Source organism: Rhinatrema bivittatum, chromosome 9 (assembly GCF_901001135.1).
Source record: "Rhinatrema bivittatum chromosome 9, aRhiBiv1.1, whole genome shotgun sequence".
NCBI classification, from domain to species: Eukaryota; Metazoa; Chordata; class Amphibia; order Gymnophiona; family Rhinatrematidae; genus Rhinatrema; species Rhinatrema bivittatum.
Genome location: NC_042623.1, coordinates 167,842,324 through 167,859,428, shown reverse-complemented (window position 1 = coordinate 167,859,428; position 17,105 = coordinate 167,842,324). Strand labels below are relative to the sequence as shown.

General features: G+C 47.1%; 1 protein-coding gene across 4 annotated transcripts in view; it reads right to left on the bottom strand.

The window, feature by feature from the left end:
* Positions 1-17,105, bottom strand: part of ANO7 (anoctamin 7) — a 190,254-nt gene that overhangs the window by 126,446 nt on the left and 46,703 nt on the right. For all 4 annotated transcript variants that reach the window (XM_029617122.1, XM_029617126.1, XM_029617125.1 and 1 more), the window contains exon 3: positions 10,662-10,737. In XM_029617122.1, the coding sequence (XP_029472982.1) occupies positions 10,662-10,737 (76 nt within the window). The remainder of the gene's footprint in view (positions 1-10,661; positions 10,738-17,105) is intronic.

Below are 17,105 nucleotides of genomic sequence, written 5' to 3'. Positions count from 1 at the left end.
AAGTGGGCAAAGAAGTTAGTGGAGGGAGCCGCCCTCGTAATGGTGGCGCAAGTAAACAAAATGGGTGACCGGAAGTCCTCAAACCGGAAAAGAAAGGGAAGGGCGGCCATCTTAGGAATAAAGGACCATGCGTCATCTGCGGCGGCCATGTTTGTAGTGCAAGGGAACACACTGACTCAAGAAAAAAAAATTAAACCCCTGCCGCCTGCAGTACTGCCTGACGCAGAAGATCTTCTGCCGCCACCCTATGCCCCTAGCTGCCCTCAATCGTATAATGCGCCACCAGATCCCCCAGCTCCCGCCGCTGCCCAAATTGATCATGAAATAATGCCGATTCCCGAAGTACGGCTTGAAGCGGAAGCGGCGGCGGCAAAAGTTGAAGACGGCGGCGAGTCGTCCGTATCCGGCGGCACTCGCAGTAAAACCCAAGCCGCAAGTTTACAACTACCAATTAGAGAAACAACCACCGTAGTTCCCGTGGTCCCTACTGAAGAAAACGAGTATAATACTACGCAAACTATAAAGTTGTTTACTTACATACCTTTCACTTCCAGCGATCTTTTTAACTGGAAACAGCTCGGCCCCTCTTACGCTGATAATCCAGATCAGATGCTAGATTTTTTACGAGGAATTTTTGCAGCCCATAACCCCAACTGGGCTGACATTCGGCACCTCGCCTCCATCCTTTTTACCACCGAAGAACGCCGACAAATACAATTAAACATGGAAGAAGCAGCTCGGCTGGGAGCCGGGTCAGACGGTAATCCAGATGAAGTAGTGAGAGAGCATGCCCCTGTCGCCGATCCCAACTGGGATTTCCAGACGGCTGCAGGGCGAGCCAGCATTGCTGCATACCAAGTCGCCTTTCTCGGAGCTTTAAAGAAAGGAAAGCAGAAAGTCATGAACATGGGAAAGATCCGCGACGTGGTGCAAGGAAAAGACGAAACTCCTGGAATCTTTTTGGAGAGATTGATGGATGCATATCGGCAATACAGTCCGTTCGACCCAGAGGACCCCAAAAGTCAGTCCGTCATAGTAATGAGCTTTGTCGGACAATCCTGTCCCGATATCCGCCGGAAGCTACAGAAATCAGAAGGATTTGAGGGAATGACTATTAGCCACTTAAAAGCCATGGCTGACAGAGTTTATGTAAACCGAGAGCCGGACGGAGACAAGAAAGAAAAGAAAGAAAGTAGAAAGTTAAGAGAAAGTGTTAGTTTGTTAGCTGCAGCGCTGGAAGAAACGAATTTCGGAAACTCGGCTAGGCACTATCAGGGATATCCTGGGCCGAGAGGAAGGGGCAGGTCACCCTCGAGGGGACCGCCCAGAGGACGAGCTAGTAGAGGAGGATCGTTTAGGGGTGGAAGGATGCCGTTGGGAGCCAATCAATGTGCATTCTGTAGACAAGAAGGACACTGGAAGTCTGAATGCCCAGAGTCCCTGCAAATGAAGCAGGAAGGATATACTCCGTCCAAACCAAAGGAAGCTGAATGGCAGATGACTGTAGGAGAAACCTCTAGCGAAGACAGTAGTGAAGCATGACTAGAGAAGGGAATTCTTCCATTCGATCCCTTAGTAGAAATCAAAGTAGGAACTGAGACATTTAAGGGATTGTTAGATACCGGGGCACAAAGATCAGTCATGACTACCGCTATTACCACGCCCACTTCGAAAAACATTTCTATTGTAGGGGCCTCTGGAAAGCCACTTATCGCTCCCTTTCTTCAGAAACGACAAGTCCGGGTGGGAGGACAATTAGTATCTCATCAGTTTCTTTACGTCCCGGGATGCCCAGTTCCCCTCATAGGGAGAGACCTTCTTTGTAAGTTAAGAGCCAACTTACAATTTGAATCGACAGGAGAAATAAGAGCATCCTTCGCTGATAACCCAGTCTCTCTCATCTGTCCACTCCAAGAAGAATGGAGATTACATCTCCCCATAGTCAAACATACCACTACGCACCGATATGGAGAAAACACCGTCCTCAACGAAAAGCGCAGACAGCTAATGGACAGTATACCTAAAGTATGGGCTGAACAAAATCCAGGAGGAATAGCCATCAACGCTACCCCTATTTGGATCGAGATGAAACAGAATGCACAGGTGATAAATCAATCTCAATACCCCATTCCTTATATGGCCAGACAAGGAATTCAGATACACCTGCAAAGATTGTATGATTTGGGCATTCTCCGGCGAATCCGATCTGCTTGGAACACCCCTCTGTTGCCAGTAAAGAAGCCTGGATCAAATGACTATCGACCAGTACAAGACTTAAGAAAAGTGAATAGTCAAGTAGCAGATCTAGTAGCCCTCGTGCCAAATCCGTACTCAATCCTGGCTCAAGTCTCTCCTGCATCAAAGTGGTACAGTGTCATTGATCTCAAAGATGCCTTCTTCTCCGTCCCGGTGGCGGAGGAATGTCAAAAGATTTTTGCTTTCACATGGGAAGATGCAGATACTGGAGTAAAGCAGCAGTACACATGGACTAGGTTGCCTCAAGGGTTTAGGCACTCACCTACGCTGTTCGGTGAGCAACTGGCAAAAGATTTAAAGATGTATCAAGTAAAGTATGGGCCAGTCATACAATACGTGGATGACCTTCTGTTGTTTCGAGAGACGTACCTCGAATGTGCGGTATCCACTCTTCAGCTGCTAAAGACGTTGTACTCAAAAGGGTATCGTGCAAGTAAAAAGAAAGCGCAAATCTGTGAATTGGAAGTAGAGTATTTAGGCTTCCAAATACGTGGAGGAACCCGATGTCTGGGGATTTCTCGCACCAGTTCTATAAGAGATCAACCTGTACCCACTTGTAAGAAAGAGCTCCGGGCGTTCCTGGGAGCTGCAGGATACTGTAGGCTGTGGATTGCTAACTATGCAGTTATTGCTCAACCCCTGTACGACAAGCTGCGGGGTAAAGAGGCAGAATCTCAACCCTTCCAATGGGAAGGAAACGAACTGGCAAGCTTACGTCAACTAAAAGAAGCCTTAATTGAACCACCTGCCTTAGGATTGCCAGATGTGATGAAACCATTCCATCTATTCGTCGACGAGAAAAAAGGCATGGCCATAGGGGTATTGACTCAAACCTTAGGCTCATGGGAACGACCTGTTGCATATCTGTCAAAAGGAATGGACAATGTGTCAAAAGGATGGCCGGGATGCCTCCGAAGCATTGCTGCTGCATGTCTACTGATACCCGAAGCTGTTAAGCTAACATTTGGACAGATTTTACAAGTAACTACTCCTCATACTATCCAAGGACTGCTAGAGACCCATGGACCAAAATGGATGACAAATTCACGTCTTGTAAAGTACCAAGCGTTATTATGTGAAACTCCAGAGATTCAAATACAGGACAGTAAAAACTTGAATCCTGCAACTCTACTCCCAACCCCCACTTCAGTTTCTCATGAATGTGGGGAAATTATGGCAACAGTACATTCCAGCCGACCCGACTTACGCGACCAACCCTGGCAAGGAGCATGGACTTTATTCACTGATGGAAGCAGCCAGGTTATAAATGGAATCAGGGTCGCTGGGTATGCTGTAGTCTCCGAAGACGACATTGTTGAAGCTGAACCCCTACCCCCAGGGACATCAGCGCAAAAAGCTGAACTAATTGCGCTCACAAGGGCTCTGCAGTTGGCAGAAGGAAAAACTGTAAATATTTATACTGATTCAAAATACGCTTTCCTTACAATCCAAGTGCATGGAGCTTTATACAAGGAACGAGGATTCCTAACTGCGGAAGGGAAACAAATAGCTAATGCATCGGAAATACATCAATTGCTAGACTCTGTATGGGCACCAAAGAAGGTAGCTGTCATGCATTGTAAAGCCCATACAGGGAGAACTGATCCCATCGCCAAAGGAAACCAATGGGCAGATAAGACTGCGAAAGAAGCAGCACGTGTGCAATCACCACATACATCAACTCCCACTTGCCCACTCCTACAGTTCACGAATGAAACCCCCATTTATTCAGCGGAAGAAAATGATTGGGCACAAACCGAACAATTTCATCAGCAGGATGGGTGGTGGATTGTACAAGAAGATAGGGTATGGATACCCGACGCCCTGGCATGGACTGTTGTCAGGGAAGCCCATAATAAAACCCATCTCGGCCGAGATGCATTAGCAACACTGTTGGCAAAAACTTACTACATTAATAGACTCTTTCAACTAACTAAATATGCTGTTAATCAATGTGTTACCTGTGCAAGGAACAATCCCAGAAATGGACCTGGTCCAGCCCCTGGACATATATTGCGAGGAACAACTCCGTTTCAAGTTTGCCAAATCGACTTCACCCACATGACTGCTTCAAAAAGATACAAAGCAATGCTGGTAGCTGTCTGTACTTATACCGGATGGATCGAAGCCATACCCACTCGAACTGAGACTGCCAAGGAAGTAGTAACCTTGCTTCTCCACAAAATTTTACCACGATACGGATTACCTCGGCAGATAAATTCAGATAATGGACCAGCCTTCACCAGTGAAGTCACGCGACGTCTGAGTCAAATTCTGGGCATCCAATGGCACCTGCACTGCGCCTGGAGACCTCAAAGTAGTGGAGCAGTTGAACGAGCTAACAGGACACTAAAAAATCAGCTCGCTAAATTGTGTCAGGAAACAAAGACTAAATGGCCAGACATCCTGCCCTTAGCTCTACTACACGTCCGATGCACCCCACGGAAGTCGGGGTTAACTCCTTATGAAATGATGTACGCAAGGCCTCCACCTCTTCCATCTTTTCCTGAATCGCTGCAAATACAAGGGGAAATGTCTCTCAGTAACCAACTCAAAGGACTATATAACACAGTTATTGCGATTCAAAAATACACCTGTGACACTGAACCATTGGTCCTGCTAAACCCGATTCATCCATACCAGATAGGGAATTCGGTGTGGATAAAAGACTGGGATGAGTCTGATTCCCTCCAGCCCCGATGGAAAGGGCCGTACACTGTATTGCTAACTACTCCAACAGCTGTCAAAGTTTTTGGATGTTCTTCATGGATTCATTGGACACGTCTCAAACCAGCTTCAGCCAACTGGCAGGTTTCCAGGATTGGAGACCACAAATTAAGATTCACCCAAGGCAGGCCCAGTGCTAGTCCTGAGTAAAAAAGTATCAGTAACTACAACTGAATATTAATGTGTCCATTTCTTTCCTTCCTTTCAGAATCCATTACTTATGAATGCAACCATCTACGTCATAAAGCAATGTCACAGATTCCGACTTCCAAGATCTACGTTGCATCCATCTTCTACATTCACTTACTATTCTTCTGTAACCCGACTACCTCTGTTTTCCTGTCCTTGAGCAAGAATTGCACTGAATGTATCAAGCTAATTCGTACTACCACTCAAACTGGATTTCAAGTTGTCTCAACAATCATCCACCAATCTCAACCACCAACTTCCTGTGCCACACTACCTGCTTGCGCCCTGAATACTACTCAAGGCTATCAGTCCTTCCATCGATGTTTAGAAACTGGCAAAGTCATATGTCATACCCCAACCACTCCTAAGTACTACAACATCACCCTCACTGTAGGTCTACCAAAGAGCTACACATCAAGTATTGTCCCAGAAGGAAAAGGCATCTTGTACTACATCAACTCCACTAAGGTTCTTATGGGAAGTGAAACGATTGTCACAATAACGTTCGATGCCTGCGAAGCCATCGATAAACACCCAAATGCACTTCACTGTGGGTCTCAAGCCTGGAGAAATTCCTATTTCTACAATCACAAATACCTCTGCCCATACAACCGGGCAGCTAATCCATCCAGTTGGCTGCCATGCGGAGGGGACCTGACATTGTCAGGATGGGCTCTAGTTTGTGATTACACCGGTGGAGGTTACCATGGCTGCCACGGAATAGGACGATTAACTGCAGTAAATGGTAATACAGTATCGATACAATGGCCTCTAAGAAGCGAAGGAATCCCTTGGCAAGATACTTGGGGATTTGGTATCGACGGAACTGGAAAAGACCCCATGACCTACATTACCATCACTCAGCGAAAAGACAAACCTCGTCCAATTATTCACCAGACTACTGTGGTGGGTTATCAATCCTTCTTCGACGAAATATCTCATGCCTCTGAGGAATTAAAGAAACATACAATTTCTCAACAAGTAAAAAACCTGTTTGTCAATTTGGCGGAAAACATAGCTCTCTCTCTCGAAGTCAAGAACTGTTTTGTATGTGGAGGAACAGATACAGGAGAGCAATGGCCATGGGAAGCCAAGGAAACCTTCCAATCCGATCTTAACACCTTGAATACCACTGTAACCTATAACCGTAAATCTCATCCATATGAGTGGGCACTACAGACTGATGTTATTGGCAGACTATGTATCTCTCGACAACATTCACGCATCTATACCGTGCCTGTTGGAAATTCTCCATGCACAGGAGTTCTTACTGCCAACCTTACCACCCAGACATGGTGGCAGACTGAAAATTCTACCATGCCAACTCCCATCTGGACTGACTCGACTTTGAACAAGACATGGACAGCTGCAGGTGTTGCTACTACCGTTTTCAATGCTCCAGATGGTTATTATTATGTATGTGGACGAAGAGCTTATGAACAGTTACCAACAAACTGGTATGGAACTTGCTTCTTGGCTACAATTCGGCCAAGTTTCTTCCTACTTCCCATTACTGCTGGAGAAACCTTAGGAGTTCCAGTATACAGTCCCATCAGACCCAACAAACGTCGCAGCACTCCTAAAGTATCCATAGGAGATTGGAAAGATCAAGAGTGGCCTCCTGAACGAATTGTACAATACTATGGTCCGGCCACCTGGGCTGAGGATGGTTCTTATGGATATAGAACACCTATCTATATGCTCAATCGAATTATAAGACTCCAAGCAGTACTGGAACTCCTGACAAATGATTCTGCCTTGGCTCTCAACATCTTAGCCAAGCAAAACACTAAAATTCTAACAGCTGTCTACCAAAACCGATTGGCTTTAGACTACCTCCTAGCCCAGGAAGGTGGTGTATGTGGCAAATTTAATCTTTCTAACTGTTGTTTACAGGTAGATGACAAGAGTAAAGTCATTGAGGAGATCACTGATCGAATGATTCGCCTGGCCCATGTACCAGTGCAGACGTGGACTGGAATCCTTGACTGGACAGGGTCTTTACCCAACTGGCTCACTTCCATTCCTGGCCTTAAAGAACTCCTCTTTCCTCTGATACTTCTTGTTTTTACATGTATTCTGTTTCCTATTTGTCTCCCTCTTATTTTTAGGCATCTCCGATCCATGATTGAACATATTGCTGATCGGCGAGCAGCTGCTCACGTCATGATGATTAATAAGTATGTGTCTGTCTCCACATTTCCTTCATCTGATTCTTCTGACTACGACACTACCAATGATTCGGATACCGATTCAGATAAAGAATACTTAACTACTAACTTATAAGTCTGATAAACTCTAACCTCTAAGCATTACCATAATGGAGCCAACGTGTTGTTGGGGTAAGTCGGGCTACAAAGGGGGGGTGACACCAATATGGTCCACCCGTCTCAAACTCGTGAAGAAACCAACGACCTAACAACATATTAGGGCTCACATTCAATGTCACTGGTATTAACTCTCATTGTCGTTTCAGTTCCTCTTCAGATATAAAGTGATACTTCTGCCTTCTCTTCAAAGTTGAAGTATCAAAGGGGGGAATGAAGAGGTTCAATTTCGGGACCCCCCCTGAAGTACGAAAGAGCAACTGAACATCTTCCGACTAATCATGCCAGCAGTGAAACGCACAGCCATCTTGAACATACTAATATTTGCAACGCAAATGATACGTAATGCGTAGTGACGCAGTGACGCACTAATTTGTAACGTAACTCCATTTTGGAATAATACTTTGTATTGTATTAATACGAATGACAATGTAAAATGTCTAACACGTCAATTAAATGACGAAACAATAGTCTGATCTTAAGCTACACCTACTAGAGGACCACGCTAGCTAATGCTTGTTCAGCAATTTGTGAAATGCTTGTTCAGCAAAAATCAGAACGCATGTGTGAAAGATAAGAATTGTAAAGTGCATAAAAGTTTGCTCCGGAGGGGGCGTGGCATGCAGTTGTACTGAGCCTTTGTCTTAGCTGCATCTTGCTGGCAATAAAAGTCTATCTTTACGGATCAGTTGTCTGGACCTCCTTACTGACTAAAAAGAGACGGTTACAGTCATACACCTTCCAAAGAAATGTGTGTGCAAGCTACACAAGTTGGTACATTTCAGGACTGCCACTCTCTTGCTAGCTAAGGGGGAAAGAGTGATGTGATCACGCTTGCACACTCAACAGCCTCACACCAAGTTTTCTTTCTGTTCTCCCCTCCCCCCACCGTGTGAGCTGCAGTCAGTCATTGCATGAATGTGACTGCTCCCTACCACCAGAGGGGAAGAGATGGACAGATGTCATGGGTTTTATGGCTTCTGTGTAAGTGATGATAACTTTTAATGAAGCAACATAAGATTATCCAGAGATAAAGTTGTACATTAAACAAGAGCTTTTGGAAATTGACCTTCAGATTGCCGGCATTAAAAGCAAGGAATCTATTTAATGTTTGGGTACTTGGATTGGCCACTGTTGGAAACAGGTTACTGGGCTTGATGGACCCTTGGTCTGACCCAGTATGGCAACTTCTTATGCTCTGAAGAGTTGACGTATAACCTATTTGATGAATTCTTATGTGGATCCAATAAAACATCACAATCTGCATAAAATCCAGGTTTCTTCAGTATGCACAAGGCTACCAGAACTCTTCATTATGTTTGTGAACAGTTTTTCTTCAGGGTATTTATTCAGCTTGATTCATGTAATGCTGCATTGTAAAACTGTGTGCACGCACCTGAGGCTCAGGATGCAAGAACTCTGCATGTACAATGTATGCCCTCTTCTGTATATCCAGAGGAGGTGCACAGTGTCTGTCAAATGATACCAAACTTAAGCCTCTGCTGTGGCATCTCTATATCCCAACATTAAATGAGGAAAATAAAAACATTTCAGTTGAATAGAGCTGTATGAGTGAAAATGATTCTGGGATTTTGAAATAGTTAAAGGCCGATACTAAAAAGAGTACTGTATTTTCAATTTTAACTGAATTTTACCAAAAAAAAAAATCCCAGCTTTTAGATATTTATTTTTACAACAAATGTAAATACACCAAGCCTGACAAGATGCAAGTAATTGCTTCAGATCAATTTTATATTAATTAAAAACACACCCCTGCGTTACAGTAGTTAGCGTGACTATGACCATCTGCCCCGGTCACAAGGCCTATGGGTGTCAGTCCTATTTCCTTATCTGCTCTTCTGAAGTTTATTATACTGAGAAATTCCCAGAATGTAACTGAAACTGGAGTTGGAAAAACTAGAACTGACTACCTTTCTCTGTTAGGGTTAGCATAATGCTGATTCACTATGAGCCTTAGCGTGAGGCCTAGTCAGTGAGGCTTAGTCACTTCGGTTAAGGATGGCTAGCCTCTTCCCCTGCTTTGTGCCAGCATGCAGAAAAGACTTCTGGATGACATCAGGAACACAGTTACACTTTCCCACAGAAGAAAAAAAACAAACAAGTTATGCTTAGCAGCTTCAAAGACATTTGGCATGGAACATGGAGATCTAACAAGCACCTGTGAAAAGATACTTCCTCTAACGTGCTAAAAAGCTGCACGACCAACTTAAGGACAGTGTATTCGCAAGCAAGAGAGAGAGATGCTCTCCCACATATGCCATTAGAAAATTTCAATGTAACGGTTGCGGTATATACTCCCCAAGAGGTCCTTCTCAGCTGAATATTTATATTGTGATTTTTTCTCCCACATATGCCTGCATAGACATCTCTCTTCTGTTTCCGAGAAGAGAAAAACAGCTACTGAAACAGCTCAGCCAAGTACACATCAAAAAAAATCTACTGCTAATTAGAAAGATAAGAGGGAAAAAAAACCCTCTGGCTTGGGACACAGGAAAGCCTGTAAAACAAAGGGCTATAATAATGTGTGTGTGAAAACAACAGACAGTTCAGCATCAGCAGATACCGCAACCGACTACTGGCAGGACAGCAGCATTCCTGTTTCCTTTCCTTCTGGTCGCAGTGGAGAACAGACTGGCTTGGGTGAGAAATAGCTCTTGTTCATTTTGGCAGCTAGGCCAGCTGGCTTACCTTGGGTCCTAATTTTGAGCTCTGTTATATACCAGGGTTATAATAAATAGTATAGTACTTCTAGCTGGTCTCTCCTGTGTCGGCATCCCACACACACTTCCTGGTAGTCACCTCAATGGCTCTGACACCCCGATGATAGAACTCGCAACTTCACTGTGCTTCTACTGACATTCTATTCCACTGTAGCTCATCAGTAATGGAAAGCAAAGTGTAGGCCATCATTCTGACCTTTCTTAATTCAGATTTTTCACCTGCTATTTTTCCTGGGTCCCCCCCCCCCCCCCCCCCCCAAACTCTGAAGGTGTAAATTAAACACTAAAAAATAACAGAAAAAAAATTAAATACTAGATTAAATATGGAAGCACTGGTGCCTTTTCAATCCAGTGTGTGCAGAAGCTCGCAAACATTCTGTCCCAGCCCTCAGCAGTGCATAAAGACAGCTCGGTTCCTCACCTATCTGAGTGCGCCCGTCGCGGAAGAAGTTTAGGTACACCTCGCTGCTGAGATCTCCTTTGCTAGATGTGTTCAGCTGGGAAGGAAACAAGAGTGTGAGTGTAAATCCTGGAAGCGCAGGGGAAAATCCACACAGGTTTCACTCCCTGAGAACTCAGGAAAAACTGCTGACCAAAGCAGATGTGAACAATTGACAGTAGCAGATCAGGAGGGATCAGGCTTTGCCCTGTCTCTCATAATAAAAATTACAAACAACCATTTTGATCATTCTTGAAAGGCGGTATACCAAGTTTTATTAAATAATTTCAACTACACATAGGATATGATGGCAGATAATGCCCACAGAACCCATCTAATTTGTCCATTTTCTCTTCCTGGTGCAATATTGCAGACCCCTAATTGATTTTCAGCTTTACCCTGTTGCCCCAGCAGCTAATGATCCTGCATGCTTGTCTCATATTTTTATAAATTCTGATATTGTTTTTTGCTTCCACTGAGAGGTTCTTTATGCTATTCCATTCAGCCGCATACTAGGTCCAATGTGCCCCGGTTTCCTATGGCAAATTTTTAAAGATTCTAAGGCAAGAGTTATCAAATTCTGTGGCATATTTGCATATCTTTGCATATTAATTAATGCAAATGTACAGTGCTCCACCGAGTCTCTACTAAAGTAGCATAGCAATTATCTAAGGGGAAGAGAAAAGAGTAGGTTTAGTTGGGCTATAGCTTCCTCATGTGGGAAAATGTAATGGTGGAGTCCTGACTTATAAAAACCCAAGGCAGCATTTTATAGGTTTGGATTTTGAGTTCCCCCTTCTAGAGGTGGCATGCTATCATTTATTTATTTATTTATTTATTTATTTATTTATTTATTTTATTTTATTATACCGAATTTCATGACTGGAATCACATCAACCCGGTTTACAATTAACAATGTGTGTAAGGCAGAGAGTAACATAATAAACAATATTCCCCATTCAAACTTCAAATACAGAAAACAATATTATGGATGTGAGAAAGTTACAATAAAACAGGGAAAATTAACTAGGATCTGGAAAGGGGAGAAACTGAACAAAGAAATATTTACATTTCAGCCAATTGCATCAATTAATATTGTGATGGAGTGCAGCGCTGCCGGAGGCAGGAATGGATAAGATTCCATAAGGCGGCTGGTAATACTAGAGCCAGCCAGCAGGGGGAGCAGGTGAAGGCGAGAACTACAAATCCCAGGTTCCTAGAACCACCACCTGACCTGTAGGGAGAGCCTGGAGGACAGCAGGTGGCAGACTTGGACTAATGAGTCACACAGGTGAGCCTAGGGAGCTAGAGGAAGGGGGCGTGCCTAGGTAGCGGCAGTGGCCAGAAAAAGCCAGTGCCAGGAAGCAAAGGGAAGGAAATGGAGGTAGGTTCCGGGGGAGAGGAATCCTCCAGCTGTCTCAGGGGCACAGCCTAGCCTGGAAAGGGAAACAGAGAACCTGTACCCTAAGGGAAGTTAGGGCAGGTGTGTTTGCGGGTGGACTGGAGAGCCGGGGGGGCTCAAACAGTGCCTTTGCTCCAGCACCTGTGTCAAGGGGTTAGACTGCTGGAGAGCGGGGGCAGGGTCATTTGTTCAGCTCCTGAGGGGACGGAGCCAATGTAACAGATTCAGCTACTCTGCTTTATAAAATTGCTTTGAGGAACCTCTTTCTCTCTGTGTTATCTTTGGGGGTTGGGGGACTGCTTCAACCCCACTCCATTCAAAGAGAACCCAGAAGCCCCACAAAACCAGGGCTTGCGGAGACCTGAACCAAGGGAGTCCTGTGCGACTGAGGGACTCCAGGGATATCCAGGACTCGCGAGGGGCCTGAGCTGGAGGCAGCGGAGCGGCACCCAAGGCAGCACGGGCGGTGAGCCTTCACAATATATATATCCTACCTAATAAACGAAGCTTGACCGACGTGCCGCAAATGCGCAGTAGAGAGCAGCTCTACCGCGCATGCGAGCACATCGGTCACAGTGTGCCTCTTGAAAATAAAAATGGCGCTGTAGGAGCGGCGGCGGCACCGGCCCGAAGACCCGGAGCGGCGGCGGCGGCCCGAAGACCCGGAGCGGCGGCGGCCCGAAGACCCGGAGTGGCGGGAGCGGCAGCGGCGGCACCGGCCCGAAGACCTGGGCAGGAGCGGCGGCAGCGGCGGCCCGGAGCGGCGGCCCGAAGACCCGGAGCGGCGGCGGCATGCACGCGAGGGAGGGACAGACGGACGGAAGGAAGTCTGTCCCTCCCTCGCGCGCATGCCGCCGCCGCTCCGCGTCTTCGGCGGAGATCGACTGAGGGGAGGGGGGAGTGACTGAGGGGAGGGGGAGAGAGGAGTGACTGGGAGGGAGGAGGGAGGAGTGACTGGGGGGAGGGAGGAGGGGGGAGTGACTGAGGGAGGGAGGAGGGGGAGTGACTGAGGGAGGGAGGAGGGGGGAGTGACTGAGGGGAGTGACTGGGGGAGGGGGAGATAGGAGTGACTGAGGGAGGGAGGAGGGGGGAGTGACTGAGGGAGGGAGGAGGGGGAGTGACTGAGGGGAGGGAGGAGGGGGAGTGACTGAGGGGAGTGACTGGGGGAGGGGGAGATAGGAGTGACTGAGGGAGGAGGGGGAGTGACTGAGGGAGGAGGGGGGGGGACTGAGGGGAGGAGGGGGGAGTGACTGAGGGGAGGGAGGAGGGGGAGTGACTGAGGGAGGGACTGAGGGAGGGAGGAGGGGGGAGTGACTGAGGGGAGTGACTGGGGGAGGGGGAGATAGGAGTGACTGAGGGAGGAGGGGGAGTGACTGAGGGAGGAGGGGGAGTGACTGAGGGAGGGAGAAGGGGGAGTGACTGAGGGGAGGAGGGGGGAGGGGGAGATAGGAGTGACTGAGGGAGGGAGGAGGGGGAGTGACTGAGGGGAGGGAGGAGGGGGGAGTGACTGGGGGGAGTGACTGGGGGAGGGGGAGATAGGAGTGACTGAGGGAGGGAGGAGGAGGAGTGACTGAGGGAGGGAGGAGGGGGAGTGACTGAGGGGAGGAGGGGGGAGTGACTGAGGGGAGTGACTGGGGGAGGGGGAGATAGGAGTGACTGAGGGAGGGAGGAGGGGGGAGTGACTGAGGGGAGGAGGGAGGGAGAGAGAGGAGTGACTGAGGGGAGAGAGTGGGGGAGGTGGGAGGGAGAATGAGGGGGAAGGAAATGATCCAAAAAAAATGTTAATGTAGCCCGTTTTAACGGGCTTAACAGCTTGTATTATAATATTGTATATATATAGTAGTATAGCAAAAATGAATATTCATGCTTGCTCCTCGCGTTTGGTTTGTTTTGGGAAGAGGACCTTTGGGTTTTTTGGAAAGAAAGTTGGTGCATGGATTAGAAGAGGAGGTGCCGTTCTCCCATTTTCCTGATTTGTTTAGAGGAAGAGGTTCTGTCCACCCGTCATTCCTCATTTTGGGCTACAGGAAAATTAGTTCTTACCTGTTAATTTTCGTTCCTGTAGTACCATGGATCAGTCCATACCATGGGTTGAGCCTCCTGTCCAGCAGATGGAAACAGACTAAAACTGAAAGGGTATCCTATATCAGGACAGAGCCTACCCTGCAGCCCTTCAGTATAACCATTGTCAAAGCAGCAAAAGGCATAAGGTCAAGCAAGTAATAATATAACTATTAAAGTCATTGAACAATCAAACAACAGAACAATTGCATGAACTGTGTAACTAATCGCTCTTGCATGACTACCCCTGATCATTGTAAAAGATGCTTCCAGTGCCTTCAATGAGAATTCAAGATAGCCATGCAGAGACACTCCTAAAAGAAGGAGAAAACAAAAAGTAGTTTGAGTGGACAGACTGAGGAAAACACGGGAGGGCGTCTGGACTGATCCGTGGTAGTACAGGAACGAAAATTAACAGGTAAGAACTAATTTTCCTTTCCCTGTACGAACCCGGATCAGTCCAGACCATGGGATGTACCAAAGCTTCCCTACAAAGGGTGGGGCTGAGACAGTCCCGTTCGAAGAACCTGTCGCCCAAAGGAACTGAACACTGGCGCCTGGACATCCAGGCGATAATGACGAGCAAAGATATGCAGGGATTTCCACGTAGCAGCCCTGCAGATTTCCTGCGGAGAAACCTCTTGACTCTCTGCCCAGGAAGTAGCTTGAGAGCTCAAGGAATGTACCTTCAGGCCCTCTGGGACCACCCGGCCCTAACAGATTGTTGCGTTCGTGCCTGCTTTCACCCTCTCTCCACCCTCTCTACCTGTGTGGCAACTCCCTCCGTGCCTGATGGATGGCTTGATGCCGCAGCTTCTCCATGCCGCTCCTCCCCGGGCCGGCTCGACACTGCGGATCCGCCATGTTCCTGATGACGTAGGATGCGCACGCTCCAAAGTATGTACCAGCAAGGGCGCAAACCTCAGGGGCGTCCCCTTGTATTGACGTCATCCGCTTCCAACATAAAAGGTCTTTACATTTGCTAACAGATCGAATTAGCAAGGATTCCGATTGGACTAGCTTCGGCTGTCCAATACTACACTTGCAACATTGCCTCTCCGGACCTACCAGGGGTACCCGCTCCTCGGGGGCCTCATTCTTTTTCTCTATTTCAGATTACAGAAAGGAATCGGTACTCGCTCTTCGAGGGCCCATGTTCCTAAATTCTCTGAAGATTCTCCTTGCCCAGAAGTTATCGCAGGTACAGACATTTGTGAGTTATTATTTCAGACTACAGATAGGAACCGGTACTCGCTCCTCGAGGGCCTATGTTCCTAAACCCTCTGAAGACTCTCTATTGCCTGGAAGCGATTGCAAGAGACGGACACTGTGAGTTATTATTTCAGACTACCGATAGGAACCGGTACTCGCTCCTTGAGGGCCTATGTTCCTGAATACTCTGAAGATTCTCCTTGTCCAGAAGCTATTGCATGTACAGACATTTGTGAGTTACTATTTCAGAAGATTATATAGGAACCGGCACTCACTCCTCGAGGGCCTATGTTCCTGAACACTCTGAAGAGTCTCTATTACTAGAAGCTATTCCAGATACAGATTATTGTGAGTTGCCACCGCTCTCTCAGAGCTCTCCCTGGAACAAGGTACTCGCTCCTCGAGGGCCTAACCCTTTCCAGCTACTGAGCTATCTCAAGACCTTATGTGAGTTGTCATCTAGTATTGGCTATGTATATCTGCATGCCCTGTCTATTCACTGTCTACAGTCTCTTTGAAGCTCAGCAACCTTGGAATCGCAGTTCCAGTATCTGAGGGACTTCAGCCCTGCCAGGCATACTAGCTCTCTACTGCCACCTCTGGTGGTTATACTAACTATCTAATAAAAATAACTATCTGTGTCTGTCTCCATACTCCAGCCTAGCCAGTGGTCCCTCTCGGGACTCCCTCCTGGGGGCGCTGTCATCTGCCATCGGCCCAAGGATTCATCTATTTACTTTCTGTCCAGCTGTGCACCATCTCTAGTACTCCGCTGGTACAGATTGCCAACTCTGCAGTCTACATCATAACATAATGCCATTCCTTAGCAGACCCATAGGAGGCAATTCACTACAGATTGCTACTCCTCCCCTTTGGGGAGGGGATTCTATCAGACTGCTATTCTCATCTGCTAGCTCCTCCCTTCCGCATAGCAAATCCCAACAGATTGCTATCTCACTAGCAAGTCTACAACAGATTGCTAACTCCTATCTGATGTCTCCGCCCATCCGGCATCAGATCTACAACAGATTGCTAACTAGCTAGCAAAACCCACAACACAGATATAGGCCGAGGAAATCGCCTCCTTCAACCATCGAGAGATTGTAGTCTTAGAGGCTTGGTTACCCCTATTCAGACCACTCCACAGGACGAAGAGATGGTCGGAGACCCGGAAGTCATTGGTAACCTGAAGGTAGCGGAGTAAAACACGGTTCACATCAAGGCAGCGAAGTTCACTTCCCAAGGGGCCCGCAATGTCCTCAGGAGAGAATGCGGGAAGCTCTACCGACTGATTGACATGAAAGGAAGAAACAACCTTCGGCAAGAAAGAAGGGACAATTCTGAGAGACACTCCCGAATCAGAGAACCGCAGGAAAGGCTCCCGACAGGATAACACTTGAATCTCCGACACCCGTCTGGCGGAAAAGATAGAAACCAGGAAAACTGTCTTGAGAGTCAAGTCCTTAAGGGAAGCCCAATGGAGGGGTTCGAACGGGGCGCACACAGAGCCCAAAGAACTAAGTTGAGACTCCATGAAGGACAAATGGCCCGGACGGGTGACTTCAAATGCTTGGCACCCTTGAGGAAACGGATGACATCCGGGTGAGAAGCCACCGCATGACCATCGATGGTGCCCAGGAGGGAACCGAAAGCGGAGACTTGAACGCACAACGAACTGAAGGAAAGACCCTTAGAGAGCCCCTTCTGAAGAAATGAGAGAATCATAGAAACCGATGGCGAACGAGCCGAGG